Source organism: Ruditapes philippinarum, unplaced genomic scaffold, assembly GCF_026571515.1.
Source record: "Ruditapes philippinarum isolate M1 unplaced genomic scaffold, ASM2657151v2 ctg569_1_1_1_1, whole genome shotgun sequence".
Classification (NCBI taxonomy): Eukaryota; Metazoa; Mollusca; class Bivalvia; order Venerida; family Veneridae; genus Ruditapes; species Ruditapes philippinarum.
This window is the reverse complement of record NW_026855503.1, coordinates 48,446-71,217: the sequence shown is the minus strand read 5'-3', so window position 1 is coordinate 71,217 and position 22,772 is coordinate 48,446. Positions and strand designations below refer to the sequence as shown.

Below are 22,772 nucleotides of genomic sequence, written 5' to 3'. Positions count from 1 at the left end.
GTGATAGTACATACTCCTAAATCTATTAATGAAGCGCTGAAAGTCCTGTTTATAATTTATGGAGGTAACTTGTTGAGTCACTAGTATAGGGTATGGAGCCTATGTGGCAAAATGGTTAAGATCAGTGATTTTGAAAAAAAAAACAAAAAACAGTGGGATTTAATCCTTCTAGGTAATCTGAATGCTTTCTTATGATGAAACTATCAACATAGTTTACTGTGGAGTGCCAGTGCTTCTACATGGGTGATCACCCATGACAGACCCCCCCCCCCCCCCCAAAAAAAAAAAAAAATAAAAAAATAAAAAAAAAAATAGAAAAATTATTAACTTAGATAGATATAATGATACCTGTAAGGGGATAAATATTATTGAAAACATAGAATATATCTCTGAAGTAATCCGTCTAATAACTTGTAATATATTGGCCTTCTTTATCACATCGATTTAAATTTAGCAAATTCATGTTTAATTTATTCTTGAACTAACATAAAACACTTTGAGTCCTGGAACTTGGGGGTAATAATGGTAACTGGCTATAAAAACATAAGTTATTGTTTGAATAGGGCTTGTGTGGTAGACACTTTCACTATTTTCTTATTATTTAATTTATTATTTATAATACATGTACAATTTTTTAATACTACATGTATTTGTTTCTGGATTTGTTGATACTTATTTCATCTTTATAAGATGAGGAATATGTTGTGTAATTATGCTAAATTTGTACACACTTTTTTATTAGCTCACCTGTCACAAAGTGACAGGGTGAGCTTTTGTGATCGCTTTTCGTCCGGCGTCCGTCCGGCGTCCGTCTGTAAACTTTTGCTTTAAATGACATCTCCTCATAAACCACTGAGCCAATTTCATCCAAACTTCACAGGAATGTTCCTTTGGTGGTCACCTTTAAAAATTGTTCAAAGAATTTAATTCCATGCAGAACTCTGGTTGCCATGGCAACCGAAAGAAAAATCTTTAAATATCTTCTTTTAAACAACCCTAAGAGCTAGAGCTTAGATATTTGACATGAAACATCTTCTAATGAGTGTCTACCAAGTTTGTTCAAATAAAAGCCCTGGGGTCAAAATTGGCCCCGCCCCAGGGGGTCATTGATTTTCCCTATATGCATATAGTAACAAGGAACATCGCAATGCGATGCAACCAGGTTTTCAGCAAAATATTTCACAGAAGCTTTGTCATGAAGGGGCATTTGTTTTTAATTGAACTTTTAGGAGGAATTATGGCTTTTTTAATATTCCTCAAACAAAAATGATTGAGAAATTTTATGTTGTCTATTCGCCTTTTTTTCCCAAATATTTTAGAAAGGTAAACAGTACTTTATTTTTGCTTAATTTTTGCATTTTTGCGTCTCTTGTCATTTTCTTTTGTCAACAATATTGGCGTGTGGTGTTTTGTGCGATATCAAGAAAAGTATGTTCACAATTTTAAAAAAATACTTGAATGATGTCTTGGAAAAAACATGGGAATTTAGTGAGCGCCAGGGCACTTGATGACAAAGCTTCTGTGAAAGTTTAGTCAAAATCCATTGAGAAATGTAGGAGAAGTTGCGCACTGTAGAAATTGTTCACTATATATTCTGTATAAAAAATAAGTAAAAAATATACAAAGGGCCATAATTCGGTCAAATATTATCCAATCACAAAACCCCGACAATATGTGCCAGGCACTTGATAACAAAGCTTCTAAGAAAGTTTGGTCAAAATCCGTTGAGAAATGTAGGAGGAGTTGAGCACAGAAGAAATTGTTCTCTAAATATTCTGTATAAGGAAAAAATATACAAAGGGCCATAATTCGGTCAAATATTATCCAATCACAAAACCCCGACAATATGTGCCAGGCACTTGATAACAAAGCTTCTAAGAAAGTATGGGTCAAAATCCGTTGAGAAATGTAGGAGGAGTTGCGCACAGAAGAAATTGTTCACTATATATTCTATATAAGGGAAAAAAACAAAGGGCCATAATTAGGTCAAATATATACCAATTGCAAAACCCTGGCAATATGTGACAGGGCACTTGATGACAAAGCTTTTGAGAAAGTTTGGTCAAAATCCGTTGAGAAATGTAGGAGGAGTTGCGCACAGAAGAAATTGTTCACTATATATTTTATATAAGGAAAAAGAACAAAGGGCCATAATTAGGTCAAATATTATCTAATCGCAAAACCCCGACAATATGCGCCAGGGCACTTGATGACAAAGCTGGTCAAAATCCGTTGAGAAATGTAGGAGGAGTTGCGCACAGAAGAAATTGTTCACTGTATATTTTATATAAGGAAAAAAAACAAAGGGCCATAATTAGGTCAAATATTATCTAATCGCAAAACCCCGACAATATGCGCCAGGGCACTTGATGACAAAGCTTCTGTGAAAGTTTGGTCAAAATCCATTGCCCGTCCGCCCATCCGCCCGCCCGCCCGCCGACATACCTCAATCTAATAACCAGTTTTTTCCTTCGGAAAACCTGGTTAAAAACTTAAAAAATCTTCTTTTAAAGAACCGTAAGAGCTAGAGCTTAGATATTAGGGATGAAACATCTTCTAGTGAGTGTCTACCAAGTTTGTTCAAATAAAAGCCCTGGGGTCAAAACTGGCCCCGCCCCGGGGGGTCATTGATTTTCCCTATATGCATATAGTAAAAACTTAAAAAATCTTCTTTTAAAGAACTGTAAGAGCTAGAGCTTAGATATTTGGCATGAAACATCTTCTAGTGAATGTCTACCAAGTTTGTTCAAATAAAAGCCCTGGGGTCAAAATTGGCCCCGCCCCAGGGGGTCATTGATTTTCCCTATATGCATATAGTAAAAACTTAAAAAATCTTCTTTTAAAGAACCCAAAGAGCTAGAGCTTAGATATTTAGCATGAAACATCTTCTAATGAGTGTCTACCAAGTTTGTTCAAATAAAAGCCCTGGGGTCAAAATTGGCCCTGCCCCAGGGGGTCATAGATTTTCCCTATATGCATATAGTAAAAGCTTAAAAAATCTTTTTTTGTAGAACCCAAAGAGCTAGAGCTAAGATATTTGGCATGAAACATCTTCTAGTGAGTGTCTACCAAGTTTGTTCAAATAAAAGCCCTGGGGTCAAAATTGGCCCCGCCCCGGGGGGTCATTGATTTTCCCTATATGCATATAGTAAAAACTTAAAAAATCTTCTTTTAAAGAACTGTAAGAGCTAGAGCTTAGATATTTGGCATGAAACATCTTCTAGTGAATGTCTACCAAGTTTGTTCAAATAAAAGCCCTGGGGTCAAAATTGGCCCCGCCCCAGGGGGTCATTGATTTTCCCTATATGCATATAGTAAAAACTTAAAAAATCTTCTTTTAAAGAACTGTAAGAGCTAGAGCTTAGATATTTGGCATGAAACATCTTCTAGTGAATGTCTACCAAGTTTGTTCAAATAAAAGCCCTGGGGTCAAAATTGGCCCCGCCCCAGGGGGTCATTGATTTTCCCTATATGCATATAGTAAAAACTTAAAAAATCTTCTTTTAAAGAACTCAAAGAGCTAGAGCTAAGATATTTAGCATAATGAACATGTTCTAATGGGTGTCTACCAAGTATGTTCAAATAAAAGCCCTGGGGTCAAAACTGGCCCCGCCCGGGGGAGTCATTGATTTTCCTTATATGTGTATAGCAAAAACTTAAAAATCTTCTTTGAAAAAACCCAAATAGCTAGAGTTTAGATATTAAGCATGAAACATCTTTAAGTAAATATCTACAAAGTTTGTTCAAATAAAAGCCGGGGGGTCAAAACTGGCCCTGCCCCAGGGGTGTCATTGTTTTTAACTATATGTGTAAAGTAAAAACTTAAAAATCTTCTTCTTTTAAAAAACCCAATGAGCTAGAACTTAGATGTTTAGCATGAAACATCTTCTAATGGGTGTCTACCAAGTCTGTTCAAGTAAACAAATAAAAGCCCTTGGGTAAAAATTGGCCGGGGGGGGGCTATATACAGGTGAGCGACCTCAGGGCCATCATGGCCCTCTTGTTGTTGTTATAATGCCTTGTATTAAATGATAATATTGTAGTTAAACTACATGATATAGTGTTGTTAAACCTTTTTTAATACATTTTAAGCTGTCAATTAAAGATAATTGTTTATCAAGGATAAATGTTATTTGAGAATAAATGCTAGTAAAGGAAACTGTGTATAACTATGAAAAATGTTAATTAACTGTTAGTTGAGGATAACTAATCATTGAGTATAACTGTTCTTTGAGGTTAAACTGTTCATCGAGGATAACTGTTCACAGAGGATAACTGTTCACCGAGGATAACTTATCATTGAGTAAAACTGTTCCTTGAGGATAAAAGGAGGATAATTATAGTTTAGTTTCATTACAATTGGTTAAATATTGTAAACAAATTCTTTTGTGTCAGTGAGGGGACATTCAACCTTTCAGGCACAAAGAGTACATATGTAAAATACTGTAGAATTTTCATATTTTTATACCAGAATGTTGTTTTATGTTAAGTATTTTAAAACTGTGATATACATTTGTGTATGGTAGAATCAGGATGTGTGTGATTCCATGAAATGAGCCGCGTCACGACAAAACCAACATAATGGGTTTGCGACCAGCAAGGATCAAGACCAGCCTGATGCGCGCTGTCTGATCAGGATCCATGCTGTTCGCTATCAGTTTTTCTACTTGTTATAGGGTTTTTAAGCAAACAGCATGGATCCTGATCAGACTGCGCGGATGTGCAGGCTGGTCTGGATCCATGCTGGTCGCAAACTCATTATGTTGGTTTTGTCATGGCGCGGCTCAAATAAAGTTTAAACATTATTGAACAGATATAAAGGATTGGTTTGTAGCTAGGTTTATTAATGTAAGTAAACTAGACTATTCTATAACATATACATCATCACCTTAGTGCAGTAACAGGTTAACTCCTATTAAATTATATAAGAAGTTAACCGTTACTGCACTAAGGTGATGACATGTAGGCTTCAAAATACATGTATTTAGTAATTTCTGTACTTGTGATCTGCTCATATGATGTGAGTCAGATAAACAGTTAAGCATGCCGTTTTTACATTTTAACTACTTTTCACATTCTTCCCAAGTTTATTTTGCACTTCTTTATTAAACCATTAATGAAGGAATTTAAGTAAGGTTTGATTGATGATGTAGGACTGGAGAAACAAGTTTTGTATTTTTCTATTTGTTTAAAATACAATCCACTCCGGATACAACAAGATCGTCGCGACTTTGCATGGTACCTTGTTATAACTGGATCCTGTTATTACTAGGGCAGAACAAATTGAGAAATCTGACACGGTCATGCTTCATTTATTTCTTCTTTTCATTTCACATACTACCTTCATTTTGAAGAGCACATTAAGGGAGGTAATTATGTGCCAACAGTGTCACCTCATTCAAATTGGTGAAAAGTATGCATGGTGTGGCAAATATGTGTATGTTATAACAGATATTTTGCTATAAATGAAATAAAAATGAAAGGAAAAGGCCAGGACACAGTTGAATGTATGTTATAAGCGGTTCCTTGTTAAAATCAATCTTGTTTAAAGTGGAGTAGACTGTATATCACATACATTATGTACAGATATAAACATTTATTTATTGTATTCTTCTAATGTATTATAATTGTGTTCAATTAAAACTGTGAAGGAATAGATTATAAAGTATTAAATACAACTATTGTTGATGTGCTTGATTTTTTCCCTAATTGTATCTTTGTTATTCCAGATTCATCTAAAATGTACTTTACAGCCCAAGGTTTAATAGATCAGGAGGGTATATTGTTTTTGGTCAATCTGCTTGTCACAAAACTTAACTTTGACCATAATACATTATATAAATATCACATCCCTACAATGGTGATAATACATCATGTTAACTTAAGAAAAGTAGATCTACAGCATTTAAAACAGGCAAAGTTGCACAAAGTATAGAAATATTTATTATTGAACAACTTAGTGTGCTAAAACTTCATTTTATCAGCCAAATGTAAACAGTTTATTTCTTGGATAAAAAAATAATAGTTACAATTAAAGTGACTTATGTTGGTTCATCTACTGGTGAGCCCAATGTATACATTAACATCTTATATAACAATAAATTTACAGCTTATATAGAGACATATAAAAGACATATAGGCATATCTTGACTATCTCATAACTTTACTCATACTTTACAATAGCTAATGATTGACAATCCACTGTTAAAAGGAGATGAATAGTTAATGTATTAGTGTGGTCATCTTTATAAAACATATACAGTTACAGGAAAAGATACCATGAAATATCAGCAATGACAGTTATTGCTTACAGATTTGTTTTTATAATGAAAAGGTCTTTATGAATATTCTGAATAGAGGTCAAGCAACATGATAGTTTGGCATTATCTATTAATAGAACTGAACAAATTTAATAAAACGATGCCCTTTAAAGGGAGTTAATAAGAAACAAACATACTTGTGGTTTAGAACATTTATTTTCCCCAATATTATATAAGCATTTACACAACATAAATCACACATACATCACTGAAGTTGCCATCAAAAACATTTAACATTTTCTTATATTTGAAACATTTTACAACACATTGTCACTGTAAGTTGTGTTCCATTCAATATTGCAACATTTAGTGTTCAATTTTGTAGCATTAGAAAGATGAAATAATTAAATAAAGAAATATCATCTCTTTAAATAACCCATGTTAGGTTCTTTTTCTGTGAAATGTTTAGTAATGTATTTGGCAAGCATAGACTGAAAAGCACGAGAGTAAAGTGATTTTGGAAAATAAAGAAAATTTGAATATTAAGGTTTTAAAATTTCAAAAACAGTGATAATTTGAGTTGAAAATGATTTTTTTTCTGTGTCTGCATTTAAAGTCAAAAATACTTTCAAGCTGTATTTGTAAATAAATTCCTTGATACACATACTCAAACACAACCAGACTCTTACTCTAGGAGAACCCAAAACCTAGCTTGATAGCTTTCTCACATAATATATGTGTTGGAATTCCAACAAAAACTGTGGTTAAGGGCATATAATTTGGTCAGCTAGAATAACAACAAGTCTACCACTAATGCAACTTAAAAAATATTCAACTAACAATACATTTACATAGTTAAAGACTATATGAGATTTTTTGTTGTTAATTTTGCAAATGAAATAAGTACACTCGTTTGCTCCTGAAGAAAAAATCTATTTTAATGATCATCTATTTTTATTTATAAACAAGCAAAATTTAAACCCTTCCAGCAGAAAGCTACCACCATGGTATAAATTTATGTTTTACTATAACTACTATTATAATGTAATATATAGCCAATTAATGCATTACATATCTACAAATAAATAAGGCAGCACTAATGTTAAAAATCATGATATTGCACTTGTAATGTAAAACATTCTAAAGACTTGTGATCATATACATGTATCACTGCATACTGTCAGCATCTTATCCCGGTCAGTTTTCACAATACATAAAGCACATTTTTCATATTCAAACTTGTTTCCAGAGTGAATGAAAATTCCTTCACATGTGTCGTGTTCCTTTTAAATCTGCAAAAAAAAATCAAGAAAACATAAACTAAATACCTAACAAACAAATTTAACAATTCTGTATAGACATCAATTTGTTGAGGGAATACTAATGTGACAATAAAGCACAAAAATTATCTTTATTCTTTTTGCCATGAAATGGTAAACTTTTCAAAATCCATTGGAACAAACAAGACCTATAGATTAGAAGTGACTAGCTTTGTTAGTTTCTGAGAAATAAACCTTACAAAAACGTTAAGTTATGTCAAAAGCTCAACTTTTTCTTTGAAAAGTTGTGCTAAAACTCAATAATCCACAGCGGTCAATAATCTTAACCACTTAAACTTTACATATAATTATGAGAATTTATATGTATAGATAAAAACATGAATCTACAACAATTTTCTCTCAGACATCAGAAATTGTTTCATTATCATTATTAACTTTTCATTCACAAAAAAGCGAACAGAATTATATTTGGAAGAAATAAAAAGTTTTTTTTATCCTAAAAGACAGTGCATGTATCTATAATCATATAGTATAGTAAAAATACTATAGAGGAAGTACTCATTTTACATGATTTTTTTTTTTTTAAAAAGCACCCAAAGTGTCAAAATACATTGTAGTTTTGTTCAAAACAATTGATAATCTTACCTGAATGAAAATTCCTATTTACTGTTAGTTACTTCCCTTTGCCTTTACCAGTTGGTTTAAAATGTTGATAGTAACTTACTGTAAAGTCGACCATTAAATCTTGTGTGCACTCGGGCAGCTCACTAGTAAATGTTCCTGAAATATATACATGTACAATTTTTCAATGTTTTCTACACGTTTAACTAACACAATCAAATATATATGTGATTTGCTAATGTATGCAAGAAGGAAAAATGAAATTTCAATCAATTTTACTTTTTTCTTAAGTTTTACAAACAAATTCCCATGGATCAGGGTAGAAGGCTCAATCCATGCACTTTTACATAAAATTTTACTTCCTGTTGGCCTGCTTACCTGTGTTTTAGGGATAAAATTTAAAGGGGAAAAAAAACAACATAATTAAGTTTGCTTGTTAAAAATGGGAATAGTTTCAAGAAAGTTTTTACAGGTACCCAGCAAGTGACTTTAACATCTACATGTATTTTAAGCACATTGCTGAAAGTTGTCATGCTTAATAATTATAACAGAGCCGCGCCATGACAAAACCAACAAAGTGCGTTTGCGACCAGCATGGATCCTGATCAGACTGAGTGGATGCACAGGCTGGTCTGGATCCATGCTGGTCGCAAACACACAATGTTGATTTTGTCATGACATGGCTTAATTATAATATTACATACATGTACATATTGACAGACAATACAGATTAATAATACATATACTGACCTGGTGAGCCAGAAAATACAGTAAATGGTGGTACTACAGTTTCTGGAGGTAAAACTGTATTATCTGCTATTGCACAACAATCCTTCAATACACATCTTCTACCCTGGAATAATAGTTCAAATAATGTTAAATAACATTCAGGTGTGATGTACAAAACATGGAGTCATATTGAGACAAGTTTACTAATCTGTCTAGTGTATAAGGTATATTCCTGCTGCAATAATTACTGTTTGCCATCAAACAAATAAATACTTTCAAAATGCTTGTATAAAATATGACTAATTTCCTTAAAACCAAATGATGCATGCATAAAATCATTGCCAAATGGATAAAACCATACTTATTATAGTAAAATAATATTTTGTTCTGGAACATTTTATTCTGTTTACATTTAATATCCATGTGAACAAAGAAATTCTATGATACACCTTTTTCAATAATTGACCATAAGATTATTAGAACCTTTAAAATTTTATTGTCAATAAATTTTATAAAAATATTTCATATGATATAGCTTTATACTCTTTAAAACAAATTATGAAATATTAACAAAATCAAAATGTGATACTTATAACCACTTATAACATTTCACTTTCACAACCTAGCTAAATTATGTGACATTGAACTTGAAGGAAATTATCTCTATAAATGTGAAACAGCAAAGAGGTAGCAAAAAACACATACATTACACTTCAAGACTTGAATGGATAAATGCCTTTCATATGTGCCAGTTACATCGTAAGATCAGTCAATCAACATGTGAAAATTTCACAGAAAAAGATATCACTAAAAATTGTCTCGTGTTAATTCTTAAGTATACAGTGGTCTCTGTGGTTAAGGTTGCATACTATAAATCCCTTGCCTCTCACTGCTGTGGGTTTGAACCTTCAGAGAACTTTGGAATTTATGCGTAGGAACTATCCCTGCTTAAGGACATTGTTGGTCAATCGAGTGCTATTGTCAATGGCCTGAAATAATGCATGAGGGTCGTCAAGCGTCTTCCAACACATATGACCTCATATGTTGGTGTGAAATAAACAAATGTGAGTCACAGAGTCAGGATACATCATATATGATCTATACTTACAATAACACAGTTTTTGCCAATATGAACTTGTGATCCAACTTGTGCAGCATTCACTATAGAACCTTCATCTATAAACACATGGTCCCCAATATGAAGAGGGAAAAATGCAACTCTGGAAAACAAAATAATGCATCAATAAAGCAGCAGGATCATTCATATTTAAAGTTGCAAGAGATGTTTTGCAGCAATGTAGTAACTAGATTTTTGTACAATAAAGTAATGATATTAATATTCACTGAACATTTTATCTCAGACATATGATTTACTACTATAAGTGCCTATGTCCTGGCAGAATTTTTTTTTAACTAAACAGAATATTAGATAAGCTACAAACATATCAATTTGTTATTGAAACATATTCGAATTATGCATACAAAAGTTCTGCTCTATGTGGTGTAAGAGATAATGCATTTAAACACAAATTAACACATGTGGTGTAAGAGATAATGCATTTAAACACAAATTAACACAATGTTTCATGACCAATATGCCAAAGAATCAATTTTTAGATGTATTTTTTCAAGGATGTTCATGTACATGTATTTAATGTCATCCAGCTAGGTGAATTTCCAATGAGTTTCCAAACATGGTCTTACCCTTTACTAAATTTTTTAAACGGTGGTCTTATCACTGCTTTTCTACTGATAACACAGTGTCGTCCAATCCTAACATTGGCCAGATCTCCTCTTATAACACAGTCAGTCATGATTATACTCTGAAAATAATCATAACATGTTAAAGTGACATTACCCTTATTTTTTCTTTGTTAACATGAGCTGAAGTGACGTGACAATATATTTCAGAAGATTGACAGGAATAATCTTGATAGACCAGGAGATGAGTTGATAAGTAGTTGGAAACTGTTTATAATATATCAACAGAGAATTTAAAGAGTCAGCCAACAGTATAGAGCCAGGTCAGACTGCAAAGGCTTATCACTTAATTGATACTAAATTGTCATTATATACTATATTACATTAACACGCTGTAAATAGTCAAATTATATTTTCAACCACTAACTGGGATACTAGTGTTTTTTAAGTCAGCATTAAATAAATTAAATCTGTCTGGCATGGCACACTAACAAACACTAAGCTATAAATTAATTATAAATCCGTTAAGATATTTTAGAATTAATATATCACAAACTGTGATTTTATCGCTTAATAAAATCACTGTTTGGAGTTGAATGCAGAGAATTATACGACAATGATGCGCATCCGAACGACAAACTGATTTTATCAAGCGATAAAATCACAGATTTGGATATATTATTTCGATTCTAACACGACATTAATAAATAAATGCTGCCATATCTGATAGCTAAACTGCGCCAGATTTGTTTCCATACTTATTTCAGCGTGTCACGCTTTTTAGTGGGTATGTCACATGTATATAATGATTATGTCACATGTCTAAATATAGAATGTCAAGAGTGATTTTTTTGGCTCTTCTATACTGTTAAACACTTATTATTTGCGAGAGATTTATTTTCGCTAATATTCGCGAGTGTTCTAAGACGCGAATTCATATTTCTCGCGAATATTTCACTTTGTCTATACACTTGTCCAAAAATGAACACTATCCGAAAATGCGTACACATGGATATATATCTGCGGGAAAGTATCGAAACCAGTTCTAGTTACATCATGTAGCTATGCAAGTGTCGCAGCATATACATATCGTACAGATTACTAGTATGAAATATTTACTTGAACAATTTGGTATTATTGAGGAATTGGAAAAAAAATTTCTTCACTGCATATTACCTGTGTCAAGGAAGGTAACTGTGACTTGCACTAGAATTAAGTATAAACAAATTAATGCGTCTCACAAAATTTTAATGGTATTTCTACATATTGTTCTAATTAATGTGAAAATCTGTCCAACTTAATGGATTAATTAAATTTCCAACACAATTTATCAAGGTCAAGTCTATTGAACAATACCGGCCTGCACCCACCCACGCTTGATCATCTCATTCTCATCTCATTGGTACAAATACTTTAGCACCTGCGAGTTGTTTGTAACATTTCTATTTATTGTATCCTATTGTATTGTACTACAGTTTAAGCCGGAGGGTAAACATAATCGTTTACTACAGGTTAGGCAAATAACAGTACCATTTAATTGATTTTCGTCTGCTTGCCTTTGAATGGCTAATCAGTGAAACTTTAACACTTTGACAAACACAGTGAACACATATCAAATAATTATCAAACTTTATTGACATATTTTAAGACAGACGGTTTCACTTAACAAGAAGATTAGCAAGCTATCAGAAAAATCAATACAGATAAAATGCATTCGTCGCACAATAAACAACGCAAAGTTAGTGAACGGGCAGGACAGAAAATATCTGAATGACATCGGGTTTCCGTTTTCACATTTTTCGGGAAGACGCGAATTTATGTTGACGCGAAATAATTATTTTGGACATTTTGCCTCAAATTCGCGAAATAAGGTTCTTGCGAAAAATAAGTGTTTTACAGTATTCAATAGCGAAAAATACGGATTGTGTTAGAATGTTTCTTTATGCCCTTACAGTTGTAAGGCTATTTCTTTTTAAAATCAATCCAAGTTATCATACATACCTTGCCACTTATCACTATGTTCTGACTTCCACATAGTACTGATGAACGACTTACTTTATTCCCAGAAGCCTGAAATTTGAATGAATGCAACAGGCCTAGACATTAACTTTTGAATCAGGTTGTCCTGTCGGGCAAGAAGTTTTTAAAACTACTTGCCCTGACCTAAGACTTACTTGTCCTGACCTAAAAATGGTAAAAATGTATAAATCAGAAAAACAAACAAGCTCATACATTAATACTTCTTGTATTAGGTAATGTTAACATAAGGCAATAAACTGGACATATTGTTTATGAAATTGATTGTTAGTTAGACACAAATATTTTTTGTATTTAGTAGTTTTTCTAAAACATCGGTTCATCTGTTTATTCAATGTGAATATACTACGGTCATGTACATTTGTTGATATAGGAAACGGAAGGAAAAATATGTTCACATTATTGATAATGATTCATGGTGTATTTTTGTTTTAAAGATGTTTATAAATGAAAAGATGTTATTTCTATTCATTTTGTACATGCATTTTGTCAATGATGCTTTTTATTTTCACTTGCCCTGTCGGACAAGTGCTTTTCAAAATAACTTGCCCGGACCAAACTTTTAGTTGTCCCGGGCAGTCGGACAACCGTTAATGTCGAGCCCTGTGCAATGTAATATAACTTGAACAACAACATCATATTTTGTATCTAGTTAAAGTAAAGTAGTCTTGCATTTATGATAATCTTGAAATCATAACTTGACATAAAATAAAATTATGTCAGTCCCTACAGTTTATCAGGCATAATGCTTGGTGAAACAATGTTGAGCCTCTATTTAGGACTATAAAGAATTTGTCCCCCATTTGAAATAATTGCTTAAGTTACTTACTCACTTAACAGTTTTACTATCTCATTTCCAGGCAGTACTGGAATTCCTATTTTCAGAAACAATTTTCCAAATATCAATACAAAATAAAAAATATTTTGTTAATCTATCTGATGCAAAAGTACACAGTATAAGTCATGGTCTTATCATGCTCTAATCAAGCGTGCATCTTCAAGGTAACTTATTTCCTGTTTGATAGTAAAGTCGCAAAATGGAAAGTATTACCACTAAGAAAACTCATCTCATAATAAGCAATAGAATAAATTCAATAATCTCTTTGACTTAGGCCTTTTGGATCGAAAAAAAGCTATTTTTCACAAAATGAATTGGCCCAGGACCCTTCACAATTTGGTGAACAATGCCCTTAGTTCCCTTTAACAAGAGGGCCATGCTGGCCCTGAGGTCGCTCACCTGTATTTAGGCCCCCGGAGCGGGGCTAGTTTAAACCCCAGGGATTTATTAGAAAAAACTTGGAAGAAACTCATTAGAAGATGTTTCATGATGTTAAGTTTTTACTACACACATATAATGAAAAACAATGACCCCCCCCCCCCCCTTGGCAGGGCCAATTTTAACCCAATGGCTTTTATTTGAACAAACTTAGTAGACACCCACAAAAAGATGTTTCCTGCAATCTAACCTCTAGCTCATTGGCATTTTAAAAGAAGATTTTTTAAGTTTTTACTATACACATATAGTTAAAAACAATGACACCTCTGGGGCGGGGCCAGTTTTAGCCCCAGGGCTTTTATTTGAACAAACATTGTAGACACTTACTAGAAGATGTTTCATGCTTAATATCTAAACTCTAGCTATTTGGGTTTTTTCAAAGAAGATTTTTAAGTTTTTGCCATACACATATAAGGAAAATTAATGACCCCCAGTGCGGGGCCAATTTTGACCCCAGGGCTTTTATTTGAACAAACTTTGTAGACACTCACTAGAAGATGTTTCATGCTTATATCTAAACTCTAGCTATTTGGGTTTTTTCAAAGAAGATTTTTTAAGTTTTTGCTATACACATATAAGGAAAATCAATGACCCCCGGGGCCGGGCCAAATTTATGCATTGTTCAATGACAAAATAGAAATTGATTTTACAGAGAAAGTATGTTATTAAAATTAATGGTATCATGTAAAAATATTATAATATTTCACGATGTTATTTGCAAATATTTGATGTTTAATTTGGTGCATTTTCAAAATGGCGCCGATTATCGGCATATATTCTGAACAAACAATCTATGTTTTTTAACAAAGATGGCTTTAAACATCATTTCCTGAAATATTTATCCTTTTTTCAAAAGTTTTAAGATTTTTAAATAACATCATGTCCTTAAAATTTTCATTTTTGCTCTTGTATTTAATATTCGCCCTTTTCTTGAACACTTACATAATTTGCTTATAGCAAACTATACCGATTTATACAGAGACATGTTAAATTGTAGCGAGAAGGGTTTACATAGGGTGTTTCCAGACCATTCTATTTGAAAGACCCTGAGAAGTGTGACAAACTTATAATTTGAAAGCTAGAGATCTGAAATGTTACCACAGTACAGCTAGGTTCTTCTCCTAACTTACAAACTACTTTGTTTAGTTTTGATTATATTGACACTAAAATCTGAGGCCCGTCAAGGAGAGTAACAAAATTACCTAAATTGCCTACACTACAGTACCATGTGTCCGGACAGATATACATTTGATGGCATTTATTTATTTCAGAGATAAAAGCTTGCATGTTTTAAATTTTATTATTTTGACTGTAACATGATATGCAATATTTCACAACATATGCTGATGTTTTGGATATTCTATTGTTCACTCTCAGGGCTCATCCTGGGGGGAAATTTTAGGGAGAAGTGACTTCCTCGCGAAAATTAGGGAGAAGGGAAACAACCCAATGTGTATGCATTAACATGCATGGCTATACATCCTTTAATTATAATATAAACACAATTAACATCACTTATAATATTTCTCCAGTTTATTAATTAATAGCAGATTAATTAATAGTAGTATTAATTAAAAGTAGATTAATTAGTAGTAGATCTGGCAATGGCATCTAAATGTTTTTGAGCTGCAAATATGAATATAAAAAATTATTTTTGATAATTCTTTTGATCAGCTATTTATAAGCTTTCTCTAAATATGTGTTTATATATTTTCATGTACATTTGTTGATAATAATGTGTAAGAAAAGATGTGATGATAAAATCAATTTCATATTTTTTCTTTCCTCACATTAGAAGATGAAGTCACCTTGGATATTGATTAATAAAATCTGTTCTATTCTGTTCTGGTAACAGAAATTTCTTTGAAAGTCCTGAATGTTGTAATGTCAGATTTATATGCATATAATTATGCTTATAAAACAATTTTCAAACATCAAAGAATATGTAAAATATGTATTGCAAACATTTGTGCACATTATATTTGATCACTAAAATTACATACATTCATTTCTTATTGAAAAATTTGACTGAGAAATTGTAGAAAATTACTTTCTAATTACCTCCCTTTATTTTCATGAAATGTTAAATTCGGTAATATCTTTATAAATAATGCTTTTTAAAATTTACAATATTGATAAATCTTAATCTGAGCGTCATATTTACGACATTAAAACAAATTTCTTAAATTTTCGCGTAGGTGTATCAGAATCAGTAACTTTCTTTTACTGCTAGGTTTGGGCATTTCGCCCGGTAGCCATGACGTGAGCGACAACAATTTAACAGTAAAATTTTTATGTGAACAGACTGAAATCATTCAAAAATATGAGTACGTTTTTAATCCGGTCGCTGATCATTAATGAAATTGATTATTTTTAATTGACTAACAGTTTTGTGATAGCCATGAAAAATCCATTGCACATCGCCTTTACTCGAGTTAAAAACCCACCATCGAAGTGCATCGTGTATATCAATTAGGGAAGATTGCACGTGTTTTGATAATCGGGGAAAAAACAATGTATAATTAACGCCAAATCCCGTATTAAACTCGCAAAACTATCACACAATTATACCGTTTCGGGCCGATGCTCTCATTATTTACTGTTTAGAGTAGGCGGTCTATCGCTTCGCTTACAGGTAGAAGGGTAGTATAAAGCGACGCTCTGATTGGATAATGATAATTAGCGGTCGTCATATGGGCGGATACAATCTCTGCTCTTTACATCGCTAAGTAATTACTATTTGGGAATTAAGATTTTATCGGCGATGTTGACTTCTCTTTGATCAATCGGAAGAGCGAAATTGGAATATACACGGCGAAGTTTTCGCCTGAATCGCCCTTCCGGATGAGCCCTGCACTCTGCAAACTATTATAGCTATTGAAAGAGGTCAGGTATTGCACTCTTGATGTCCAAATTTTCAAAGTCAACATACTTCTATCTATCTATCTCTGGATACTGCCAACCCCTCTTACGAGTGTTAAAGGCAGGAATTTAGTGCACGTCGGATTGTTAGTAAAAGGTGAAGAGAAAAGCTAAAAAGAAAAGTCCAAACATTGACATGCTTGGAAGGTGAGACTGAAAATGTATTCTAGTCATGGTTAAAATGTTAATAGTGAAACAAGATGATAAGAGATAAAATAGTTTAAAAACACTGGGAGTAAGACTAGTACTGCAAACCCACCACTGCCTGTTTGAACTGACTCAGGTTGGGCAGGGTGGCAATGTCACTAGGAAGTTTATTCCATAGTATAATATGCTATGAGGGAAGAAAGAGTACTAATGGTAGTCGGAGGATACCTGTATTTGACGTAGGGATAAGGGATGCATATGTCTGGTTAATCTATGTGGGTTTGAACATAAGTTGGGAGATTAATTGCAACTAGGTTATGGTATATCTTATAAAACATTATCAGTCTACAGTCCAGTCTGCGATGTTCAAGGGATCGCCAGCCCAGTTCTTCCTGCATGGCTGTGACACTAGAGTGAGGGGAGTAATCCCTTTTAACCCATCTTATTGCACGTCTCTGGATCATCTCAACTTTGTCAATATTGGTTTTAGTATAAGGAGACCAAATAGATGAGGCATATTCAACCTGTGGGCGGACCAGGGACTTGTATGCTAGTTCTTTTACTTTCTCATTTTTAGTGATGACATTTCTTTTAATAAAACCAAGGGATCTGTTTGCATTGGAAGTTATTCGAGATATATGTGTATTAAATTTAAGGTCAGCAGATAGATCTAGTCCGAGATATTTAGCATTTGTAACAGACTCTAGGATTTGGCCATGGAGCATATATTTGTGTTTAATTATGGTCTTATTTTTGGTGATATGGATGACTTGGCATTTTGAAGGGTTAAACTCCATGTCCCACTGCTTCTCCCACAGAACCATATTGTCTAGATCATGTTGGAGAGTTGGGGGGTCTGAGGAGGAATTGATGGTTAGGTATACAGCAGTGTCGTCTGCAAATAATCTGACTTGGGATTTGAGGACAGAAGATGGTAACTTGTTGATATATAGAAGGAAACAGAGGGGCCCTAGGACTGAGCCTTGGGGCACTCCAGAGGTAACTGGGACTTCAGATGAGCAGTCACTATCCACAACTACTGTCTGTCTACGGCCAATAAGGAATGACTGTATCCAGTTTAGAATTTGAGGACAAACACCATGTTCTTGCAGGGTATCTAAGAGTTTAAGATGGTTTACTTTATCGAAAGCTTTGGAGAAGTCAAGAAGTATAAGATCTGTTTGTTTGCCATTTGAAAGGTTGTTCACAAAGTAATCAGTAAGTTCAATGAGTTGTGTCTCACATGATCGTCTTTCTCTGAATCCATGCTGAAGATCAAAGAGTATGTTTGTGGGTGGTAAAGTGAGAGGATAGTTGAGAGGCAACTATATGTTCGAGTGTTTTTACAGAGGATGCATGTAAGGGAAATTGGGCGATAGTTTGCTGGATCACTTGTATCACCTTTTTTGTAGACAGGGCATACGTTTGCACGGGTCCAGTCATTGGGAATATTACCGGTGGTCAGGGATTTTTGGAAAAGAACTGCAACGATGTCAGCAATCTCTTCTCTCAGCTCCTTCAGGACAATTGGTCTAATGTTGTCAGGGCCGGCAGCTTTGTTGGCATTGAGGTTGGCGAGGAGCTTTAGTACACCTGCCCTACCGATGATGATGTCATTCATTTGTGGGTACTGACAATACTTTCTGGGATCCATGAGTCTCAGTTTTTGTATACATTGATCTTTAAGTGTGAGTGGTATAATTGGTGAGAAAACTGATTGAAATTGTTTGTTAAGAATGTTTGCTTTTTCAGTGTTATTAATTTTGAGAGAACCTGACTTTTGATCTTTTAATGGAGACACACTTTGTGAATCTTGTTTAGAGTTTTTTATAAGTGAGTATAGTTTTTTGGTACAAACTTTACTTTGTGTATTAGTTTCATCATCATCATCTGCAAGGTTCAGGATGTTTTCTAAATTCTAAGTAAGATTCATATGATTGTTTAATTCTAGCTTTTATTTATTACTTGAAATAGACAATAAAATATTACTGTTTACACAAGTTGAAATAAATTTTATTACTAAATTATAGAAAAAATGTGCATTTATTGTTGACTAAAAAGTGACTGATAGATTGAAAACTATTGAACAAAGTAAGAAATCTAAATCAGGCATTTTTTGGGTTGTCAGGGTTTGGTGGTTGTCAGGTTTTGGTGGTCAACCAGTAAATACATATTTTGTAAAACAATATATTTATATATGAATTATGTTTAAAAGCTCACTTAAAAGTTTGAGGCATTACCTGTGCTTGACCAATACTTCTTTTTCTGTATCTGTGAGGGTATGTCGTAGTAACCAAAGTCTGGCTTTAACACGACGGTTTATTTTGGTGTACAATTTATGCATTAAAGTGAAAAACTTCAGTTTGTTTGTGCTATTTGTACCTGACCTGTAACCTCTACACCATGTACAAGTATCTTCAGGATAATTCAGTAGAAGTTTTGCAGACTATATTAAACTAAAATACACTTCCGGTGACTCTTCAATCTTTTCATGCTAGGGAAAGAAGAACTGAGATATGGACTTCATATCCCAGGCAGTACCTGAGGATTTTGTATAATCTTTAAAAATAAGATGTGCTAACTCACTGTTTCTATGTATTCTGGATTGTTGTAAAATGTATCAACAAGTTCCATCTTGGAGAAAAGTTGCTTACTGACCAATCAAAACTTGATTATTATAAGTTCAAACGAATAATTCTACTTTCGTGGTTTTAATTTTGCCGAAAAAATTTCCGCCTTTCTTTCATAGTTTGATGAAATACTGCTCTTTAATGGGTATACAATTTTATTTTGATAACCACAAATGATCGACCAATCAGTTTTTATGTTTTCCAATTTTACAGGAAGTGATGTTTGGCGAGCTTGATTAATATCATTTTCTTAATTCTCTCCCCTTTTTAAGATTCCAAATTTAATCGAACAAAGATTAATCCTATTGAAGCTGATGTTATTTACATCTACATCATACTGCTAAACAATCAATTCTGATTATGACTAGCAGGCGCATTGTCAGGGAACTGTTCATACAAGAGATTATTTATATGCAAACTTAAAAAGTTAAAAGAATAAAAGTTCTACAAGACAATTAATTTAAAAGACATAGCGTTCATAGAATTCATATAAATCTGGGACATACGATTATTGTATATCCCAGTATAAATATAATTATATAAATTATATAATTATACAATATATATAATTATGATGTTTAATTCTAGTTAGCGAAACTATGCCATTTACTGTGTCTGTTTGTTTTGTTTTTCTTTAAGTTCTTCATTGTTACTCTAATACAAATCAAGATTTAGTTTCTTTTACGTCTTTATTTGATCTTTGCATGATCTCATTATTATTATTGTGATTGACATGTCATTTAACATGACCCTTGATTGGAAATAAAAGTTATTCTATTCTATTCAAGCGTGCGATTTAGAATTTATAGAATGGGTCAAGCCTCTCAGACTGGGGCTAGACTGAACAGTTAGAGGAAGGCTATTCCAAAGACGTATGCTCCTAGGAAAGAAAGAATTTTGATGGTATTGTGTCCAAGAGTTGGGTATCAGGTGATTAAGATTTCTTGTTTGAGTGAGGTGTTGGTGGTCAACAAAAACAGTGTTGCATCATCTAGAACCTATTCACAAGAAGTTGTATTTATAAGTATTTTGAAAGACGCTTAAATTTCCCTAGATCTATATTCTGTTTTTATCCAACTTTTTCTTCCACTCTTACAAAATATACCATGTCATTTTCACCTGAATTGAAGGAAAAAGGGTACTTTCTCTTCATGTGAAAATTGTGCCCTTTTTCATATTTGACCTTTGGCTTGCTAGACCGGAGACAGCTAATATAGGTTTAAGAACAACCAGTGTACACTCAGGATCTAGGCTGGCTTAAAAATGGTGTTAATGATATGATTCGAATCAATTTTCACAATTTAATATACGATTTTAAAATACGATCGTGTAGAATTTATACAATTGTGTAGAACTTATAACGCCTTGAGAAATCCTTAACTTTTCGGGTATAAATTAACAAAACAAATAATAATAATAAAAATTAAAAAAAAATAATGCAATAAAATAATTTTATAAATAATCATTTAATTAGTATTTGATAACAGTTTCATTTAAGAATTAGGGAAGTTTTTTTTCTATGTGTGTGAGAGAAGTCCATCGCCTTAAATGGCTTCCTGTCAACCTGTCCAAACTTAGAAATAACTAAAGTCAATGAACATGATGAAGCCAGGTTTATTACGACTGGGTACCTTTGTTGCTGTACTTGTTATATAAAGTCTAACGCAGCTAACAAAATGTTTGCTTCATTTTGTCACCAGACCTTTGCAGTAAACACCCCAGTTACAAAGAGCCATCGGTGATTGGTCGGTAGTTTTTTAGCCAAATTATGGAGTGAACCGATGACAACGTATTTAACATCGATATCACCTATTGGTCACCTGTTTTCCTATTGGCGAAATATAAGTTTTATCGGTAAAAAAATATCGATTGGGGGTTTTAAGGCCCAGTTACACAGACGGTCGGTCCCCAATCGGTCATTTAATTTTAAATTTACTCGCTGTTATGATCGGTTGTCATGCGTGATTTTATTTCTGGTTTTCTGTGTAAACGGCCATCGGTGACAGAAAGCAAACTCAAACGGGAATGGGTCGATGATGAAATGCTGAAATACTTTTGTTTTTTTATCGTTTGTAAATCGGAGCTAAATCGGGCGTAACGCTGTTTAATCGTTGTTTGATAGCTAGTCATCAGTGGTTAAACACTTTCCGTCAGATATGGCCGGTGATTCATATTTGGTTATCTTTGTCCGATCGGCGATATCGGTGATTAAAAGCTTGCATATCTCGTGATATAGGTTGCCGTCGGTTATTTTTAAAATATTTTCACCGATCGAGAATTTTAAACGTGTTTAAAAATCCCAATCGGTAATTTTTCACCGATGAAACTTATCTTTCCCCAATAGCAGTTGATAGGTGGAAAACAGGTGACCAATAGGTGATATCGGTGATAAATACGTTGTCATCGGTTCACTCCATAATTTGGCTAAAATAACTACCGATCAATCACCGATGGCTCTGTGTAACTGGGGTGTTAAACATGTTTAAAACTCTCGATCGGTGAAAATATTTAACAAATAAGCGACATCAACCTATATAACGAGATATGCAAGCTCTTTTAATCACCGATATCGCCGATAACACCGATTAATCAGCGTTACGTCCGATTTAGCTCCGATTTACAAACGATAAAACCGATATGTAGTATTTCAGCATTTTTATCACCGATTCAACCCCGTTTTAGTTTGCTTTCTATCACCGATGGCCGTTTACACAGAAAACCAGAAATAAAATCACGCATGAAAGCGAGTAAATTTAAATTAAAAGACCGATTGGGGACCGACCGTCTGTGTAACTGGCCTTTTTAGTTTAAAAACTTTTGAAAAAGCTTATAAGGCATATTAACTCCCAAGGTAAAATCAATATTTATTTAAGAGCGACAATGATTTGTCATAAATCTTTATCCATTTAAGGAGGTCAGAAGTTTTAATTCCATAAAAGGTGGTCACACAATGTTTACCGAATGTAAACGGTTCATTTATATTTTTAAATAGAGCTCTTGATAATGCAAAATACGGAATAGTATTATCGCCATTAAAAGTTTGTTTCTTATTACACACAGCAATGCAAATGTTTTTATTTAAAAACTATCAGGTTTAAAATCATGTAAAATTAAATTAAATCTATAAACTTTAATAGGATAAAACTAATGATTATGAGTAATCAGCGAT

General features: G+C 33.2%; 1 protein-coding gene across 1 annotated transcript; it reads right to left on the bottom strand.

Annotated features, from left to right (window-relative positions):
- Positions 1 to 6,456: 6,456 nt before the first annotated feature.
- Positions 6,457 to 19,800, bottom strand: LOC132743569 (dynactin subunit 5-like). Its single transcript, XM_060732099.1, has 7 exons — positions 19,560 to 19,800; positions 12,593 to 12,661; positions 10,595 to 10,713; positions 9,999 to 10,110; positions 8,912 to 9,014; positions 8,186 to 8,320; positions 6,457 to 7,552 (listed from the first exon to the last, which is right to left on the bottom strand). Exons 1-6 carry the CDS (start codon positions 19,605 to 19,607, stop codon positions 8,214 to 8,216), a joined length of 558 nt encoding a protein of 185 aa, XP_060588082.1. The 5' UTR covers positions 19,608 to 19,800; the 3' UTR covers positions 6,457 to 7,552; positions 8,186 to 8,213.
- Positions 19,801 to 22,772: the final 2,972 nt, after the last annotated feature.

What these genes read in the sequence shown, in the direction of transcription:
- LOC132743569 (XM_060732099.1), bottom strand. Translation starts at nt 19,607, where the DNA reads ATGGAACTTGTTGATACATTTTACAACAATCCAGAATACATAGAAACA. An exon ending in ATCCAGAATACATAGAAACA is followed by an intron (nt 12,662 to 19,559) that starts GTGAGTTAGCAC and finishes TTCAAATTTCAG; the next exon opens with GCTTCTGGGAATAAAGTAAG. An exon ending in ACATAGTGATAAGTGGCAAG is followed by an intron (nt 10,714 to 12,592) that starts GTATGTATGATA and finishes GATTATTTTCAG; the next exon opens with AGTATAATCATGACTGACTG.